At 40.6% G+C, this 15,376-nt stretch overlaps 1 protein-coding gene across 8 annotated transcripts in view; it reads left to right on the top strand.

Annotated features, from left to right (window-relative positions):
* Window positions 1-15,376, top strand: part of VPS13D (vacuolar protein sorting 13 homolog D) — a 284,007-nt gene that overhangs the window by 52,050 nt on the left and 216,581 nt on the right. For all 8 annotated transcript variants that reach the window (XM_032758968.2, XM_032758969.2, XM_032758970.2 and 5 more), the window contains 4 exons: window positions 245-1,276; window positions 5,816-5,906; window positions 8,606-8,732; window positions 10,725-10,905. In XM_032758968.2, the coding sequence (XP_032614859.1) occupies window positions 245-1,276; window positions 5,816-5,906; window positions 8,606-8,732; window positions 10,725-10,905 (1,431 nt within the window). The remainder of the gene's footprint in view (window positions 1-244; window positions 1,277-5,815; window positions 5,907-8,605; window positions 8,733-10,724; window positions 10,906-15,376) is intronic.

Here is a 15,376-nt window from a genome sequence, read left to right on the forward strand (position 1 = left end):
GTACTTATTGAACTCTTATTGTATGTAGATTATTGTATAGGGTGCTGAGGGAGGGCTTTGTGAATAGAAGTGGGGCAAAAAGAGGTAAGGACAGAAAAGAAATGAAAAGAGATAGTCTTTGCTATCAGCTAACTTACAGCCTCATGTAGAAATCATGTAGCAACTGTAGACATTTATGGGCATTACATCTATGTGCATTTAATAATAGTAGTAGAGTAACTGAATTTTTCTCTTTTCAATACAGGTGGTGTTAGCAAAGCATGTATATGAGCAGGTTTTACAAACCCTGGACAATCTCGTGTACAGTGAAGATCTGAATAAGTATCCAACCAGTGCTACCTCCTCCCCTTGCCCTGATTCTCCTCTGCCTCCCCTCAGTACCTGTGGAGAATCTTCTGCTGAAAGGAAGGAGAATGGATTGTTCAGCCACTCCAGCCTTTCTAACACCTCTCAGAAGTCATTGTCAGTGAAGGAAGTCAAATCCTTTACTCAGATTCAAGCCACCTTTTGTATATCAGAGCTTCAGGTTCAGCTAAGTGGAGATCTGACTTTGGGGGCCCAAGGTCTTGTGAGCTTAAAGTTTCAGGACTTTGAGGTGGAATTCAGTAAAGACCATCCCCAGACTTTATCTATTCAGATTGCCCTGCGTTCTCTGCTGATGGAGGACTTACTGGAGAAGAATCCAGATTCTAAATATAAGAACTTGATGGTGTCTCGAGGAGCCCCTAAGCCATCTAGTTTAGCACAAAAAGAATACCTTTCTCAGTCTTGCCCCTCAGTGTCCAATGTGGAATATCCCGATATGCCTCGGTCTCTCCCCTCCCACATGGAAGAAGCTCCTAACGTCTTCCAGTTGTATCAAAGGCCCACCTCTGCATCCCGGAAAAAGCAAAAGGAAGTCCAAGACAAGGACTATCCCTTGACCCCACCTCCTTCTCCGACAGCGGATGAGCCCAAGATACTTGTTGGAAAGAGTAAATTTGATGATTCCTTAGTCCACATCAACATATTCTTGGTAGATAAGAAACATCCAGAATTCTCTTCCAGTTACAATCGAGTTAACCGGAGCATTGATGTTGATTTTAATTGCTTGGATGTGCTGATCACACTGCAAACCTGGGTTGTGATATTAGACTTTTTTGGAATCGGCTCCACTGCAGACAACCACGCGATGAGGCTGCCCCCTGAGGGCATTCTACACAACGTGAAGTCGGAACCACATGCCTCCATGGAGTCTGGACTTCAGGATCCAGTGAACACCAAACTGGATCTCAAGGTATCCTCAGTTCCCTTTGGCTCCCTTAAGCTCTAAAAGTGGATTTGGGCTTGCTGATTTAAATACAAGCATTTTACATTTACTTTGGAAAATATCTCTTGTTGGCAGGGGAGCTATCTAGTCTTCTAGGTGTTTGCTATAAAAGGTAGACGTGAATATTTTGGGAAAGGTTTTACTGTAAATCCCATCTGGAGGCAGGGAAAGTAAGTGGTTTAAGAATCTTGCCTTTCCTTTGAGCTCTATAATTCAGTGGAGTTACTTTGCTTCTCTGAACCATAGTTTCCTCATCTTCCATCATCTAAGATGACTAAATGAGGTGATGTGTGGAAGGTACCTAGCAAAGTGTGTAATCTGTAATAGCAACTTTAAAGTGTGGCTTTTGTTTCTGTCTCCCCATTCTTTCAGAACATTATTTGCTTTCATTGAGGGCAACAGCGTAACTGTTAAGAATGGTCTCAAAAGTTGGACTGCCTGAGTTTGAGTCCTGGTACTTTCACTGTACCCATATAGCTATGTGGCCTGGAGCAAACCACTTAGCCTCTTTTGCCCTTAATGTTTTCATGAGTAACTGAGGATGTTCAGTGGTGCCCCCATCATAAGGTTGTTGTAAGACCCTCCACACAGTGTGTGGCACACAATAAGGATTTAATGAATGGAAGCCATTATTATTTTTATATTACATGGATTACCATACTTATAACTTGTTCTTGATACTCATACTGTAAGTATTAAGAAAAAAAAACCATGAAAAAGACAGCATTTGAGTTTAAGGCTATTCTGCTCTGTATGATAGACCAGCAGGATGTGAAAGCAGTTAACCTGAATAGCCCATTTGAGGGCACATAGGCCTGCTGTCACTAGCACTCATCCAGAGCCCTGGAACCCCGGCTGTGGCTGGTAACATTTGTGTGCCTCAAGGATGTTCTTCATCCACATGTCTTAGCATGTGTGGACTTGCACTTACTGCTGGGGAGAAGTCAGGGAGGAGAATCACATTTTATCCTGTTGCCATTTTCTTATTTCCCTAGCTGATAGTAGGCTTCATTCCTCTAGAAATGGAAGACATCTCAGGGGAGAGATGGGAAAGGACCAGCTTACCCTTCTTGTTCAGTGTCTGGTGAATGAATGACTTTGCAGTACTCCGAGGCCTCTGGTACCTTTGGTTTAGCAAGGTGGATGGAACATGGAGAGGCGTTAGCCATTCCTTTGGGCTTCATGTGTCTGTACCTGGAACTTTATTCTTGCAGTGCCTGTGATGGTCTGTGTCAGGAACTCTTTGGTGTTGAATATGCAGTGCTCCCAGAGGGCTTTTCCTCGATTGATGTGGCAGGTTCTACAAGGGAACAGGACTGGATAAGTGTCCCTCAACAATGCATTTTTTAAAATAAGAATTTTTGAAAAACATTTTTATTGTGAAAAAATTCAGATACATCACAGAGAAACAGTATAATGAACCCCCATTTGCCCAGTCCTATAATTCATCACATTTACTTTATGCCTTTTTTTCTTTGCTGAAGTATTTTATTTTATGTATTTATTTACTTATTTATTTTGAGATGGAGTCTCGCTCTGTTGCCCAGGCTGGAGTGCAGAGGCATGATCTTGGCTCACTGCAACCTCTGCCTGCTGGGTTCAAGCGATTCTTCTGCCTCAGTCTCCCGAGTAGCTGGGATTACAGATGCGCGCCACCATGCCTAATTTTGTAGTTGTAGTAGAGAAGGAGTTTCATCATGTTGGCCAGGCTGGTCTTAAACTCCTGACCTCAAGTGATCCGCCTGCCTCAGTCTCCCAAAGTGCTGGGATTACAGGAGTGGGCCACCACGCTCGGCCTGCTGAAGTATTTTAAAGCAAATTCCAGATATATCATTTTCTCTCTACATACTTCAATATTTATTTCTAAAAAAGCAATGGACATACCACAATGCATTGTCACGTCCAACTAACAAGAATTCCTTGGTATGTTCTAACACCAGTCCGAAATCAGATTCTCTGATTGTCTCAAAAATGCCCTTTTATTGGTGGATTGTAGAGGAATCTTTCTATTCTGTTGGTCTCTATAATTCAGTAGAATACTGTGCTTTTGTAAGCCAAAGTTTTCTCATTTACAAAATAAGGAGAATTAAATAAAATGATGCATGAATTTCTTCCTTCCTTCCTTCCTCCTTCCCTTTTCCCTTTCCCTTCCCTTTTCCCTTTCTCTTCCCTTTTCCCTTCCCTCCCCTCCCCTCCCCTTCCCCCCTCCCCTCCCCTTTCCTTTCCTTTCCTTTTTTCTTTTCGAAGGAGTCTTGCTCAGTTTCCCAGGCTGGAGTGCAATGGTGTGATCTTGGCTCACTGCAGCCTCTGCCTCCTGGGTTCGAGCTATTCTGCCTCAGTCCCCCGAGTAGCTGGGACTACAGGCGTGTGCCACCACACCCTGCTAACCTTTGTGTTTTTAGTGGAGACGGGGTTTCACCATGTTGACCAGGCTGGTCTCGAACTCCTGGCCTCAAGTGATCAGCCTGCCTTGGCCTCCCAAAGTGCTGGGATTATAGGCATGAGCCACTGTGCCCAGACTGATGCATGAATTTTTTTGAATCAGGATCTGGGTAAGGTTCCATGTTACATTTGCTGTCATGTCTTTTAAATCTGTTTTAATTATAGTATATCTGTCCCCCTCCAACCCCACCACCTATTAACTTGTTATAGAAACTGGGTTAGTGCCTTGTAGAGTGTCCCACATTTTAGGTTTGTGTTTTCTTGTTTGACTGTTTGACTTCTTTTATCCTCTATTTTAACAAGTGGATGTTAGCTCTAGAGACCCCATCAGATTCAGTTCAGCTTGGTAAGAACACGCCAGAGGGGCTGCTGAGTGCTTCCTGTTGCATTGAGGCAGGAGGCATACAGCGTCTGATCATCATCCATTAGTGACACTAAGATTCATGCGAAGAGCTGGTTCAAGTGGTGGTGGTGGTTGGATTCCTCCAAACAAAGCATTTTTAGACCCAGTGTACATGTTCTTTTGGTAAAATTAAACGACTAGAGGTTTTCATTATTTTTATTTTATTTTTTTGAGACAGAGTCTTGCCCTATCGCCCAGGCTATAGTGCAGTGGTGCGATCGTGGCCCACTGCAACCTCTGCCTCCTGGGTTCAAGCGATTCTTTTGCCTCTGCCTTCCAAATAGCTGGAATTATAGACGCCTGCCACCATGCCCAGCTAGTTTTTCTATTTTTAGTAGAGATGGGGTTTCATCATGTTGGCCAGGCTGCTCTTGAACTCCTGACCTCAAGTGATCCTCCTGCCTCTGCCTCCCAAAGTGCTGGGATTACAGGTGTGAGCCACTGCATCCAGCTGACTAGAGGTTTTTAATTCCCCCATGATGATCTCACCTTGAGATTCCTTCTGTGTCTGTGTCAGAAATCATACTGCAAGGGAACTGGAGTTCCCCCCACAAAGTCATTGTTCCAACTATAATAACCCACTGCTTTTTCTCTGTCTTCTTCTGTAAATGATTTTCCTTCTTCCTTTCCTTCTATTACATTCCTTTTCTCTTTTCCCATCTTTTTTTCCTCCTGATTATTCTTGCACTAAACATTTCCTGAGTACCTACTTTGTGGCAGGCACTGAAGACAAAGGGGTGAAGGCATGGTCCCTGCTGTTAGGAAGTGGTGGGTGTGAATTGAAGATTAAATCTGCTCTCTAGTCTTTTCCTCACTCCTTCCTTCTCTTCCATCAATGTTTTGTCCCCTGTGATGTTACTCAAAGCAAAAAAGGTTATTGGGAACTGACTCAACAAATCCTAGACATACAAGATCTTTTTAATAGTTACAATTACAGTATTGCATTATGAAATTTATTTGTTACAAAGAATGCTACTCCCAAGACAGGAGATTTTTTCTTCTATTTATAGTTGTCCCTGGGAAAGAAAATCTTTGATTATGGCTTCTAGGTGAAGTCTCAGTTGATTAATGGTGGGCTTCTATTAAATATTTGTTCAAAGGCAGTAAATGGGATTCTAAATCATATTTATCATTTTGTTTTGAAAAATTTATTAAAATGAGATTTAATGGATCTGTTTGAGTTACTATAGAATTGTATAATATTAATGATGAATGCCAAAATGAGAAAAATTGGTTTTATAATGTAAAGTATCTCATGAACAGAAAATAGACAAGGCAAGCATAGCGAAGGCACCACAGAAACTGAAATTTATTTGAAGTGACAGCATTTTTGGGTGGTTTGTTAAGCAGTGAGACACGAGTCAGGACAGGTGGCACAGACCGGGCATAGCTGGGACTTTAGTCAGCCAGGAGGAGCTGCCCGGCACAGCTGTCCACCGGTCTAGGACAGAAATTGAAATTTAGACTGTCCAGTCTCCGCCCTGTTCTCAGGTCGTGGTTTCTCTGGCTTAAGAAAGCTGAAGTGAAATTGGCATCGTTAAAAGCATTACCTTCAAATTTCCCAAGCCTTTCTGCATTTTCCTTGATTGCTCTGCCATTTTCCTGAAAGATACCTTTTCTCCCTAGTAATATTGGCCTTGCTTTATCTTGTCTGTTCCTAGGTTCACTCACTTTCTCTAGTGCTGAATAAGACCACCAGTGAGCTTGCCAAAGCAAGTGTGTCCAAATTGGTAGCACACCTGGAAATGATTGGTAAGTGATGGGGGACGGAGGGAAGCAAACTTGCAAACTCTGGTCAGCATTTGAACATTGTGATCACAAATTGATTGTCCTCACGTGCTGAGTAAGGTGTGGCAGTGGCTTGATTGTGGTTATTAGTCTGGCCAGGATTCATGTTGGTGGTTCCCAAATGCTGGCTTGTGGATCAGAATCATCTGGATAGCTTGTTAAAAGTGCAGGTGTTGGCACAGCCGCTTCCCTCCTCCTGTCTCTCATCTCCTTCCCAAGAATCTGATTAAGTTGAGATGGAGCCCTGGTGTCTATCTGTGTTTTCAACAGACTCTATCTAGGGTGCCCATATAACTTTTTTTTTTGTTCAAATTGGGATATTTTTGAGAGTTAAAGGGGACATCATTAATATAATTACACCTAGAAAACGGGCATACAACAGAGCTGTCTCTGGGAAATCAGAGGATATGACTGCATCTAGAGTCATAAATTGGGGGAGCTACCAGTAGAGGCCATGGTGTTATGCAGGAGGACATTGTAGCAAAGCTGGCATTCTTTATTCTGTGTTCTTGAGACAGGGTCTCGCTTGGTTGCCCAGGCTGGAGTGCAGTGGTACAATCTTGGCCCACTGCGGCCTCCGCCTCCTGGATTCAAGTGATTCTTGTGCCTCAGCCTTCCAGATAGCTGGAATTAACAGGTGCACGCCACCATGCCCAGCTAATTTTTGTATTTTTGGTAGAGACGGTGTTTCACCGTGTTGACCAGGCTGGTCTCGAACTCCTGGCCTCAAGTGATTCTCCTGCCTCTGCCTCCCAAAGTGCTGGGATTACAGGTGTGAGCCACAGCACCTGGCCAGCATTCTCTCTAATGGGACTTCGTAAGTTAAAATTCTTAGCTGAATACAAGTGATCAGCTACATCAGGTTCTAAATAGTAGGATTTTAAAAAAATAATATTTCAACTTATTTTTTTAAACTATGGAGACAGGGTTTCGCCATGTTGGCCAGACTGGTTTCAAACTCCTGGACTCAAACCATCCAACCACTTTGGCCTCCCACAGTGCTGGAATTACAGGTGTGAGCCACCATATCCAGCCTTTAGGTAGAGATTTATGAAGTGTGAAGTAAAACATTTTTCCTTCCCTAATTATCGAAGATTACAAAGCTCATGTTGATGCTCTAGTAAAAACAAGAATGTCTTTTGGGGAAGGAATGAACTGAGGCTGAGGTTTCATGCCTTGTGCAATTATTTTAGAAAAGCTTCTTAGAGGGGATTGGCTTTTTTTTTTCTTCTTCTTCTTACAGCGTATTCCTGTTAATGGCCTTTAAGATTGGTAAAAGCTTGGGTATTTTTGTTAGAAGACATTAGGTATCTAAAATAAGTATGTGGCTGGGCACAGTGGCTCACACCTGTAATCCCAGCACTTTGGGAGGCTGAGGTTAGGAGTTTGAGACAAGCCTGGGCAACATAGTGAGACCTCATCTCTACCAAAAAATAGTAAAAATTAACCAGTTGTGGTGGCCAGTGCCTGTAGTCCCAGCTACTCAAGAGGCTGAGGTGGTTGGATTGCTTGAGCCTGGAAGGTCAAGGCTGCAGTGAGCCATGATTGTGCCACTGCACTCACTGTAGCCTGGGCGACAGAGTGAGACCCTGTCTCAAAAAAAAAAAAAAAAAATTGTGTTTTCAATTCATTGGGAGCTGAACTAGCATGCCAAATATACTTTAGTAATTGTTTTATAACGATAATTATGATAATAAATTTTATTTTACAGAGGCAACAGTTCAGAATATTCCTTTTTAGTATCCATACAGTGTTAATAATGACTCATTATAGATTCACATTCTAGTCGTACATGTTTCAGTCACGTCTTCGTTCTTCTTTCCACCTTCCAGAAACTTCACTCGTATATCAGAGTAGTTTCAAATCTGTGTCTCCAGTGCCTATCTACGTCATTAATTTTGGTCTTTCATTAAATCACACTAAAACACTCTTAATGTTGCTTGAATACCTGACATGTTTCTGACACGTCCTCCTTTATTCTTTTATCCAGAGTATAATTAATAGACCTAACGATGTTTAATTCTAGTTAGTGATCTCATCTCAGAAAGCATCAAGTTTCTGTCTGTACTTATAAAGGTTTTATCCTTTAAATGTGCAATGTTGCCGGGCGCGGTGGCTCACGCCTGTAATCCTAGCACTTTGGGAGGCCAAGGCGGGCGGATCACGAGGTCAGGAGATTGAGACCATCCTGGCTAACACGGTGAAACCCTGTCTCTACTAAAAATACAGAAAATTAGTTAGGCATGGTGGCGGGTGCCTGTGGTCCCAGCTACTCGGGAGGCTGAGGCAGGAGAATGGCGTGAACCCGGGAGGCAGAGCTTGCAGTGACCCCAGATTGCGCCACTGTACTCCAGCCTGGGCGACAGAGCTAGACTCTGTCTCAAAAAAAAAAAAAAAAGAAAAGTAATGTTGCCATGTTATTTCAGTCCCCTTTGGACTTCTGCATTGAGACTTTTTTTTTTCTTTTTTTGCATTGAGACTTTGTTTTAAACATTGCATAAAATATTTTTCGGGGTATATTGGAACATGAAAATTTGCTTTTGAGGTTTGATTACAAAGTGAAAAGTCTGAGGCATGTGTATACCAGGTTTTGTTACAGACATATTTAAGTTGTGTGACAAAAAAGGATACATAGTAATGTGTTCTAACTTTATCATCCCTAGAGGGAGACCTGGCCTTACAGGGCAGCATTGGGAGTCTGTCTCTAAGTGACCTCACATCCCATGGAGAGTTCTACAGAGAACGGTTCACTACCAGTGGTGAAGAAGCACTCATCTTCCAGACTTTTAAGTAAAAATGTCAATCTTTTTCTGACTTGATATTTTATCATAATACTTGCTGTTTCAGATTCTTGTTGGCTGGACAATGAAGAAAACTTTAAAAAGTTTTTACCTTCTTAGAGGTGAAATTGAGAAGTTATTATGAGGAGTTCTTCCTGGCTTTAAATTTCATTAAAATGGATCTGTGTTGAAGTGGGCTACTTAAAGCTTCATAAAGAGATGGGGTATGAGTTAGGTGTGGTGGGTCATGCCTGTAATCTAAGCTCTTTGGGAGGCCAAGGCAGATGGATTGCTTGAAGCCAGGAGTTCGAGACCACCCTGGGCAACATAGACACTGTCTCTGTAGAAGAAAAAAGCCGTCTGTGTGTGGTGGTATGCAACTGTAGTTCTAGCTACTTGAGAGGCTGAGGTGGGAGGATCCCTTAATCCCAGGAGTTGGAGGCTGCAGTGAGCCATGACTGTGCTACTGCACTCCAGCCTGAGTGACGGAGGGGGGCTTGTCTCAACACACACATGCATACACACACACCCACCCACCCACCCCAGATAGGGTATGATTGAATACTTCTGATTATTAAAAGCCCTGGGCTCTCTTGCTGGTTTTCCACGAACTTGGTGTATGTCCTGAGACAAGTCATGTAGTCTTCATGCATCAGTTTTTCTATATATTAAGGGGACTGAATCATTCGAACATTTCTGAGCTTCCATGTAGCTCTAAAAGTTCTGGAATGATTTCAGCCTCAGAAGGTTGTTGAGGATATGAGTTCATTATGCATTTTTGTTTATAAACATGATCTATATTGAATTGTTTCTATGTTAGATTTTAGAAAGGGATCTTTAGGCATGGCTGGTTATTAAAGAATTATTTTCTCAGGACCGGGCGTGGTGGCTCACGCCTGTAATCCCAGCACTCTGGGAGGCTGAGGCAGGCAGATCACCTGAGGGTCAGGAGTTTGAGACCAGCCTGGCCAACATGATGAAACCCCATCTCTACCAAAAATATAAAAATTAGTGGGGTGTGGTGGTGGGTACCTGTCATCCCAGCTAGTCGGGAGGCTGAGGCAGGAGAATAGCTTGAACCTGGGGGATGGAGGTTGCAGTGAGCCGGGATCGTGCCACTGCACTCCAGCCTGGGTGACAAGAGCGAAACTCCATCTCAAAAAAAAAAAAAAAAAAAGCTTTTCTCAGAAAGTAGGGAGTTTAAAATGGTGGTTTTCAACCCTTTTTTTTTTAATCTAAGAGGTATTAGAAAATATAGATGTCCAGGTCTGCCTCTATGTATTCTGATTTAATTGGTCTAGGGCCATGCTCAGTCTTATTTGTACCTTTGAAAATGTTTTTTGTTTATATCCTTGGTGTCATGATCTAAAATAAAATCAGTAATTATGTGAAATTTTTTTTTCCACAGCAATGTTGGTTGACTGTGTCCTATTTAATAATATTTTTATGGCACCATGCTCCATTAAATTCAGAACAATTTGTAGAAGTCTTCTAATTTATCTTCGACTATAGATTCCAGAACTCTTTGACTTACATTTGACTGAAGTAAAAAGATGTCTTTCTGCCTCTAGAAGACAGTTTTTCCCAGAAACATTGATTCTGATGCCTAATTTTCTTTACCCATTAATTCATGGCCTTATTTTTATTGTTTTTCATACTTATATCCTCACAATCTTTGCCAGGAACTTGGTGAGCAGGAATAGTTACCTTTCAGGGCAGGGAAAAGAGGCAGGGAGAAAGGTCAGAGCCTCAAGTGGCCTCTGAGTGACCTCAGTGCTAGAGCTGTCCACCTGTTTATACTCCTGGCTATCACACCTTTATCCCATCACAGAAGCTTACAAAGGGAGTAATTATTAGAGTTTGCTTTGTAAAGCCTAATTTTGGATTTCCATTTCATAATTAAAGCTGGTTTTAGGGAAGCCCCTAAACCAACCTGAGTTTTCTTGAAATACTAACTTGTGTCTTGCTGTTATCTGAGTCACACTTTTATCCTAATTTTTAGATATGGACGGCCTGACCCTCTGCTCCGGAGAGAACACGACATTCGCGTGAGCCTCCGGATGGCCTCTGTGCAGTATGTGCATACTCAGCGTTTCCAGGCAGAGGTGGTGGCCTTCATTCAGCATTTCACTCAGCTGCAAGATGTCTTAGGGCGCCAGCGAGCTGCTATTGAGGGGCAGACGGTAGGTAGCCTGGGCCCTCCAAGCTGCTTCTCCAGTTTGAGTGATCAGTAGAACTTTTAGGCCTCTAGAGATAAATCTGGAAGAGTAAAGGTAATTTATCCTTGCTAATATGTTCTCTGTGTAGATTAGCTTCAGAAATCTGTGTGTAATTGAAGAGCTTTATTCCTTATTTATTGTATCTCACTTAAATTACCTTCAAACTTTAGCTTTTACTTTCTGTAAAAAAAGATAAGGGAGATTTACAAAGAGCACTTAAGACTTCTGGTCCCTTTTAGGACTTCAATGGGGATGTTTTTCTTGGAAAGTGGTAGATTTTTTCTAAATGCAGTAGATCAGAAGTTCTAAACTGAGTTGGTGGCACCCGTGGGGTCCTGGTAGTTTATTCATGGCACATCCTAGGCCAAAGGAAACACCTAATGGTATTTCCATTTACAAAGTAAGTAAGTCTAAACAACAAGTACATATGTCCTAACAACTTAGTAGGTGTTTGAAAAAATAATAACACATAAATGGAAAGAATAATATTTAATTCTTAAGGAACCACAATGACTGGTAGGAGGTATGTGCATGTTAGGTATTGCATAACTTCTCAAACTTGGAATCAGGTTGGACATTACAACCCTCACTTCCTGTCCCCATTTATCTTCTTACGGTACTTCCTTTTTATCACAGCAACCGCTGAAGACCCAGCTTTGCAAAGATAAGACCTTACTGAAAGGAGTATAGAATGATCTATTATTGAATGCCAACTACCACAAGCTACTAGTTAGTGCAGTGTCTGGCAGATGTTGTTTTTCCTTCAAAAATTTAAAATGTCCTGGCAGCCGGGCGTGGTGGCTCACGCCTGTAAATCCTAGCACTTTGGGAGGCTGAGGCGGGCAGATCACGAGGTCCAGAGATCGAGACCATCTTGGCCAACATGGCGAAACCCCATCTTTACTAAAATACAAAAATTAGCTGGGCATAGTGGCATGTGCCTGTAGTCCCAGCTATTTGGGAGGCTGAGGCAGGAGAATCGCTTGAACCTTGGGAGGCAGAGGTTGGAGTGAGCCGAGATGGCGCCACTGCACTCCAGTCTGGCGACAGAGCAAGACTCCGTCTCAAAAAAAAAAAAAAAAAAAGTCCTGACAGCTGCAAGCCTTCACCACCCTGTGGTGTCTCAGTGCAGTTTGGGAACCACAGAAAACAACAATGTACTTTTGTAAAAAATGTGTTATTTTTCCTTTTTTAAAAAAACTTTATGGCCAGGCGTGGTGGCTCACACCTGTAATCCCAGCACTTTGGGGGTCGAGGCGGCAAATCACTTGAGCTTAGGAGTTCGAGACCAGCCTGGGCAACATGGTGGAACTCTGTCTCTACAAAAAAATACAGAAATTAGCCAGATGTGATGAGGCATGTGCCTGTAGTCCCAGGTACTTGGGAGGCTGAGGTGGGAGGATGGCTTGAGCCCAGGAGGTGGAGGTTGCAGTGAGCTGAGATCATGCCACCTGCACTTCAGCCTTGGTGACAGAGCCAGACCATGACTCAAAAAAAAAACAAAAACAAAACTTTATTAGGTAAAAGATTATAATTTAATAAATAGATACTTTATAGTGGCAGCATTTTTAAAAATTACATTTTAATTTAAATAAAAAATGTTTGACTTGGTAGATATTGATTTGGTACAGTAGCAAAGTGAAAAAGGGCATTTGGAGAAAAGTCTCCTCAATTATTTTTCTCCAACTGTCTAGTTTCTCTCCCTGGAAGCAATGAGTGCTGTCGGTTTCCTGCGTATCTTCCAGAGAATGTATTTTTAAAAAATATACAAGTAGCATAATCAAATGATAGAAAATCTGGAAAAAAGAATCATACTAGTATCTCTGCACTATAGCATGTTTTAATTTGTTTCTGTTTTTTTTTTCTATACATTTTTCTATGTATTTACTCATGGAATATATAACCTTTTTTTCTTTCTTTAAAAACTCAAAAAAAAATTAGCGTTTTACACCTATAAAAGATTATCTGTAGCATATATATATATGTTACAGAGTATAATAATAAGATGAACATCTGTGAACCCACCTGTAACTGAAAATTAAAACATCAGGAAGACAGCTGCCCGCATATGCTGTGTTCCTTCCCTATTCCGTTCCCCTGTCAACTCCTCGGGTAACCACTCTGGTGATTTTTGGGTCTATAAGATCCTTTAAAATTAAAAAGAAAAAATTCCTAAATGGTATCTTTTGCTTTGCTTGTGATCTTTATAAAAATGGTGTTAAACCGTAGTTAATGTTCCTTGACTTGCTTTTTCCCCCAGTTAGTGTGTTGATAAGATTCATTCATATTGTTACATACGATAGCATTTATTTTCACCATTGCATTTCATTCTGTGTATAAATGATTTATCCATTTTCCTTTGGAACACTTGGGCTGTTTACAGTGTTTAGCTCTTGTGTACTATGAGTCCTGATGCACATACTTGAGACTTTCTCTGATCTCTGAGATACCTGGCAGTAGAATTACTGAGCCATAGGGGGTGCACACATTTATCTTCACTAGATAAAGCCAGATCGTTTTCCAAAACAGCTGTCTCAATGATAGTCTCCCATCAGCAGTGTATAATAATTTCTTTTAATTCATATCTTTGCCAACACTCTTATTGTCAGACTTTTTATTTGATATAAAATGATATTACATTTATGGTCTGCATATGCTTTTATAAAATAATTTAGATTGAGAAATAGCATACAGTGTATCAAGTATGTAAAACACAGTAATTTTATACATGCACTTTTAGAATCCAGCTATTTTTCCTAGCCTTTTTTAGAATCTTTTTCCATCTTGCTTTGCGCTTTTCATAGATATCCTATGTAGCAACTATATAATCTATTAGTTTAACCATTTTCCTATTTTTAACATTTAAATTGCTTTCAGCTTTTCATTCTTATGACTAATGCTTCCATGAATATCTTTACAGAAGTGAAGTTTTTTTTTCACTTTTTGAATTATGTTTATAGTATTGATTCCTACAAATGGTACTGTTTTATCAAAGTTATGAACCTTTTTTTGACTTTCAATACAACTCTGCTAAATGTTTTCTGTTAGAATTATTGTGTGCATTTGAAACAGTTATTTTTACATGTGTGGTTGAAACAGTGGTAAGTCTTATGGTGGTGAATCATTTGGGTTAGGAAATGAGATACTTGTATATTACTGAGTAATTGGGTTTAACTTCCTGGGTTAAGCAGAGTTGAACAATAAGTCTAAAGTTTTGCTTTATCAAATTATATAAGACAAGTAGGAGGTTAAAGGAATGTCTTTCTATTTTGAACATTGTTCAATATGTAGGCTTTGAAGAGAAGCTGATCTTCTCAAGAATCTTTAATTCTAGCTGTTTGAATTAGGTTTATATAGAGCTAAGATCTACTTTTATTTTTCGATAAGATTAAGAGGCTATTTTGTTTGAAATTTAAATTTCTTTCACCTTGCATTGGTGACACGTGTTTTTGACATGTAGCTGGGTTTTTATTCCTACATTTTCTGAGGTCTGTAAATAATGATTCAGTGGGACTTTGAATTTCTTTGTATTCTTAATGTTTGAAATAATAAGAGTATCAGTTGTATCAGATGTATTTGGCCAAATATAAATTATTTCCCATATGTTTTACCCCAGAAGTATGATGCAGTTTTTCTATGCCTTCCACTTTACATGTAACCTCTCATATTTGTTACACTTCTTCATTCACCTAGCAACTGGTATTGTAAAGTAATTCTGCGCGTTAGAAATCTTGGGACAAATATCTTGAGTGTGGGTTTTGCTTCCATTAGCTATGTGACCATCAGGGAGTTATTTTTCTTACTATTCTTCCCTTGACTCAGTTATAGTAGGAATATGGAGATAGCAGAATTAAGTAGCCTGTACTTTTGACAATAATTATTTGTATTAATGATGCTTTGGAGTTTTCAAAGTGCTTTCCTACACATTATTTCATTTGATCCTTATAACCACCCTGTTTGTTCATTTCTTCAGTAATTTAGGAATGAGTGTGTCATGCAGCTTGCCAGGTGCTAGGAACAGAGTGGAAAACAAGAAAGCCAAGGTCATTGCCTTCATGGAGTTTGTATTTCAGTGGGAGGATATAATCAAGGAAAAAAGATAATTAGTTATGATAATACCTAATGAGGCGGTGGTCGACAGATGTGTTACTTTCATTTTATAAGTGAGGAAACGTTGTTAACTCTTAGCCCTGGTTGTCTGGCTCATGATTCAGTGTTTTTTCCATTAACATATAACTGAACGCATGTTAAAGATGTAAGTGCTAGTCAGGATGCCTGTATATATATAAATACATAGCTGTGTGTACAGGAAAAAAGACTGAAAAGATATGGTGTTGATGTGGTAATAATAATAGCTGTTACATTTTCACCTCAGTTTTTGGGTGTATTGTCTCATTTAATCCCTACACCTCTTTGAGGTAGGACTTACGGCTTA

The sequence above is a fragment of the Hylobates moloch genome, unplaced genomic scaffold (assembly GCF_009828535.3).
Source record: "Hylobates moloch isolate HMO894 unplaced genomic scaffold, HMol_V3 SCAFFOLD_9, whole genome shotgun sequence".
Lineage (NCBI taxonomy): Eukaryota > Metazoa > Chordata > Mammalia > Primates > Hylobatidae > Hylobates > Hylobates moloch.